This window comes from Trachymyrmex septentrionalis, unplaced genomic scaffold (genome assembly GCF_001594115.1).
Source record: "Trachymyrmex septentrionalis isolate Tsep2-gDNA-1 unplaced genomic scaffold, Tsep1.0 scaffold108, whole genome shotgun sequence".
In the NCBI taxonomy this organism is placed as follows: Eukaryota; Metazoa; Arthropoda; class Insecta; order Hymenoptera; family Formicidae; genus Trachymyrmex; species Trachymyrmex septentrionalis.
Window position 1 is genome coordinate 715,995 of NW_017304207.1, and position 4,306 is coordinate 720,300.

Below are 4,306 nucleotides of genomic sequence, written 5' to 3' on the forward strand. Positions count from 1 at the left end.
TATATATATATATATCTGTCTGAAAAGTATTCATTATAAAAACAATTATTTTCAGATTCCAGGCTAAGAGAAGAACAATATTCATTTAACATAAGAGTTCGTAATAAGCTGTGTGTTTGATTATTACTGTACAAGCAGTGTACTATAAAAGCGCATCTTTGTAATTCGATATCTTTTGTTTTATGCGAACATATTTCGTAATGGTTCTAGAAATTTCTTAATTAAGGTATCTAGTTTATAAATAATTGTTAAAAATGTTTTAATCTTATCATTCATTTTTTTAGTTTTGTCCATCTAATTATTTATTTTAAACCACTGTGCGCGCGCGTGCGTCAGTCGGATACCTTGGGTAATACTCTAATGATGGTGGTACGGTAACTTTCTTATAACTCAAGCCTTATAACTCAAAAAGTACTTAATTAAAAAAAAGTTTATAAAATAACACAATGTTTTGACAAGTTCTTAAGATAAGTTTCGAGAATATGTAATGAAAAATGGAAAGTTTCCATTTAAAAAATTCAAATCTTGCTCTGACATTAGTGACGTTCAAGGTCAAACTGATAAGATTAATTAAATAAATCTTTTTAAACCCTATAACTTTGTTTGAAACATTTTTGCAATAAACTTTCTGAGATAATTAACCGGAACTTTTGGACTTTACTGTGTATGTATATATGTATATGTGTATACGTATATGTATATATTCAATGAGTATTAATTTTATTTCTATAATTATATATATACACCAGACAAAAAATAGAGAGTGCAAAAAGTATTCGTACAGAAGAAATTTTTATCAAAACTTCTTTGTAAAAAATAAATATCAATTAGCAGTTAATTTTATAAATAGAATAGATCTGTTTCTAATTCCTGTATAATACTAGAACATTCTTTTCCACTTTTGTCAAATATTAAACATGTATCTATTTCATTTTGAATTTTAAAAATGTATATTGGTTTAGCCACAGAAAACAGACCTAGTGAATACACATTCTGTCCTTATACATATAAATAAAAGAGCTTTCGTATTCCTAATCTTAAAAATTAAAACCGATATTCTATTTATAAGAACTGTCTTAAGTTCAATCTTAAAACATCAAGATCAATCCAAGAATGCCGTATTAGCATCTTAAGACATCTTTAAGACAATCTTAAAATAAGAACAGACTATGAATATGTTCTAAACTCGACTGTACTTTTGTTTTAAATAATATAATTTATCATTTTAGTTTATTTATAAAATAATATATTTTAATTACTATTTTTTACACAAATTTTAAGAAATAAAATAAATTTAAGAAGTACATCTATTTTATTCTTTATTAATAAATTGCTAATTAATGTCTATTTTTACAAATAAGATTTTTAAAAAAATATTTTTCTTGTACAATTTTTTTTATTCACTGTATATTATATATTTTTTTTATCAATATGTTATTAATATCAATATGAGCTTTTATTGTACTTTCAGGTATCTTTATGCCTAGCAGGTTTGGCAGCTCAAGTTTTAGGTGTTCGATTAACAAGAACGGATCAAGATTTTCATAAACCCATCATCATCGCTGAAATTGGTGACACAGTAGATGTAAATTCAATACAAAAAGTCGTAAAAAGATTTCCTACTAAAAAACAATTCCCAATTGCGTTCCATCCCCATTTTCCCACCTCGAAATCTACAGTGTGTGTATTACAATGATAACGATCAGATATTTTTTAATAATGTCATATAAATTTTATTTAAGTATGTGTTCATAACAACAAACAAAATACATAATGTCAAGAATGTATTTTTTACAATTGTGTGAATGTACCAAATTTGTATATTATAATTAAATAATACATTGTATAGCAGAAAATATAAAAATTATATTTATGTAATACGAGCATAGCATGGTGGACAATGCGCGAGTCTACCATGCTTAAGAGCTTGTGTTTAATCCCCGGCAAATCCAACAAATTTTCATGCGTTCCTAACTCCTCTTCAAACTAAGAGTATCTATTGTCAAGAAAACCTCTTAAACTGCCGTTCGGGATCGACGTTAAATTGTAGGTTCCGTAAATCTGTGTATCTGCGTTCTTATTAAATATTATAGAATTGAATAATAGAAATAGAAGAAAAAGAATATATCATCATTTGACTTTTCAAATTATGTAATTTTAAAAAATCATATACTGATTTGAAATAATCGGATATGTGATTTACTTGTTTTAATTAGATAATTTCGTTATATTAGGTTGAGTAAAAAGTCATCGCGTATTTTTTAGCTCAAAGTTGTATATACAATATCTTCGTCAATAATGAATGAAATTCAAATTTAAAAAAAGGGTTTTAAAGCTTGAAATCTCTACTTTTAAAAGCTTATCACATTTTTTAAGTTTATATGAGTTTGATAATTTTTACATACCAAAAACTACGAGCTGAAAAAGACGAAAAATTTTCTTCTCACTTTGTGGATTTGTAACGTGTCCAAAACGAATTTGAGAAAATTTTCGATTACCTATCGTGAAAGCTTGATACTTTCCCTACAAAATCTTTTTTTTAAATATTCCTACGACTTTTGATTACTGAGTTATCGCGGATTAAATAAAAGAATTATTTTGACTTTAATTGTTCATAACTCCATTAAAAATTGTCGTATCGTATAATTTAAAAAAAGAGATTTTTAAAGCTGAAACTTTACTCTATTAAGATATATTTATATTGTTGGTAAGAAAGTAATTGCGGTTTTTATTGATAGATGTCTTTTAAAAAAACGCGATGACTTTTTATTTAACCTAATATAACTGTAACATGATTTTTTTCAGTAGGGAGGCCCCATCCCGACTTTGGGATGTTTCGCCATCGAATGAGTGAATAAATATTTATATAGTGTGGGGCCAACAGATAAACATCACAGAATTTGTTTACTATATATATATAGATTGAAAACAGATTTTATTAATCACATCTCATTAGTTGTAATAATAGTTACACGTGCAATATATTATTTATATATCAACATTAAAAATACCTTTACAATAGTAAGAATTAAAAAATAATAATAACAAAGCGTATAAAATAATACAAATATATATTATATATATATATATATTTATAAATAGTAATAATTCATATAACACAGATATCCAAGGAACGTTCTGAAGAACATTCTGAGAATGCCTTAGTTTTCTGAGAACGTTCGCAGGAACATCTCTGGGATAAAGTGTGCTGGGAACTCACAAAAGAATTCAAAACTACTAGGAAGACTTCTTAAATTATATTACAAACTTCATTCATCGAACAGCTGTCAGACGCAGCGTAACAAAGATTCAATATAAAAAAGTTCGATATAACAATAATAAAAATTTCAGATTCAAAGAAGTTGTGTGTCCTCTCTTTTCTGAATAAAAGAATATTTCTTTTTTTTTTAAATATCAAAAGAATGATTTCTAAGGTACTTCGTCTTATCTCTTTTGTAATTACAAATGGTGCTTACTAGTAGCATTTATAGTGTCATATAACGTATATGTAGATATTTTTTAATTGAAAACTCTTTTCATTTGTCATTTTTTATAAAAAGTCTTCAATCACATGTACAATAATCTTTTATCTTTAAAAAGTTTATCTAATTGGAGCATACCATATTGCAACCATCTGTCTATATGGCACGAATTTCTGCTCTTATTAAAACCGCAAATGCTACATTAATACGCATAAATCAATATATATTACAATTTAAGTTGTTAATGTCTTTTTATTAAACATTCACAATAAAATGTAACTCTTAGCGATTTTAGTTGGATATTTTGCTAGTGCGCATTGATGCACATTAAATCCGTCATACATAAATTAACGTAAAGATTAATATATGCGTTTAATATAAATATAGAAACGGATAAATATTAAACCGCAACATTCTCAATACTGAATTATTTTATTTCTAAATTCTTTATTGTGTTTACAATGAACAATAAATACAATTCTTAATTGGTTATTAGATATATATAATTTTTTTTTATAATTTACATTTTATTTTACACCTAAATTAAATTAGTGTGTTCAGCGGTTTTAATATGCACCAGTGCATTAGTAGTGTGTCTAACCGAATTCTATCTGTTGTTAGTAGATAATTCATTTATAATCAGAAGACAAATAGAGGGCATTCTGTGCGTACATGATTGGGAAAAGACTAACTTTGTATAATCCATGGTGGAATTAGATGATCTAATTCCACCATAGTATAATCCATATATAAGAGCGCGCATGTATGTATACACACATACACACGCGCGCGTATGCGCCACACACAAAATATATATATATATA

The 4,306-nt window shown here is 26.4% G+C and overlaps 1 protein-coding gene across 1 annotated transcript in view; it reads left to right on the forward strand.

The window, feature by feature from the left end:
- Positions 1-1,701, forward strand: part of LOC108747442 (ras-related protein Rab-28-like) — an 8,788-nt gene extending 7,087 nt beyond the window's left edge. The window contains exon 4 of the mRNA XM_018484905.1: positions 1,472-1,701. Within this exon, the coding sequence (XP_018340407.1) occupies positions 1,472-1,696 (225 nt within the window). The 3' untranslated portion in view covers positions 1,697-1,701. The remainder of the gene's footprint in view (positions 1-1,471) is intronic.
- Positions 1,702-4,306: the final 2,605 nt, after the last annotated feature.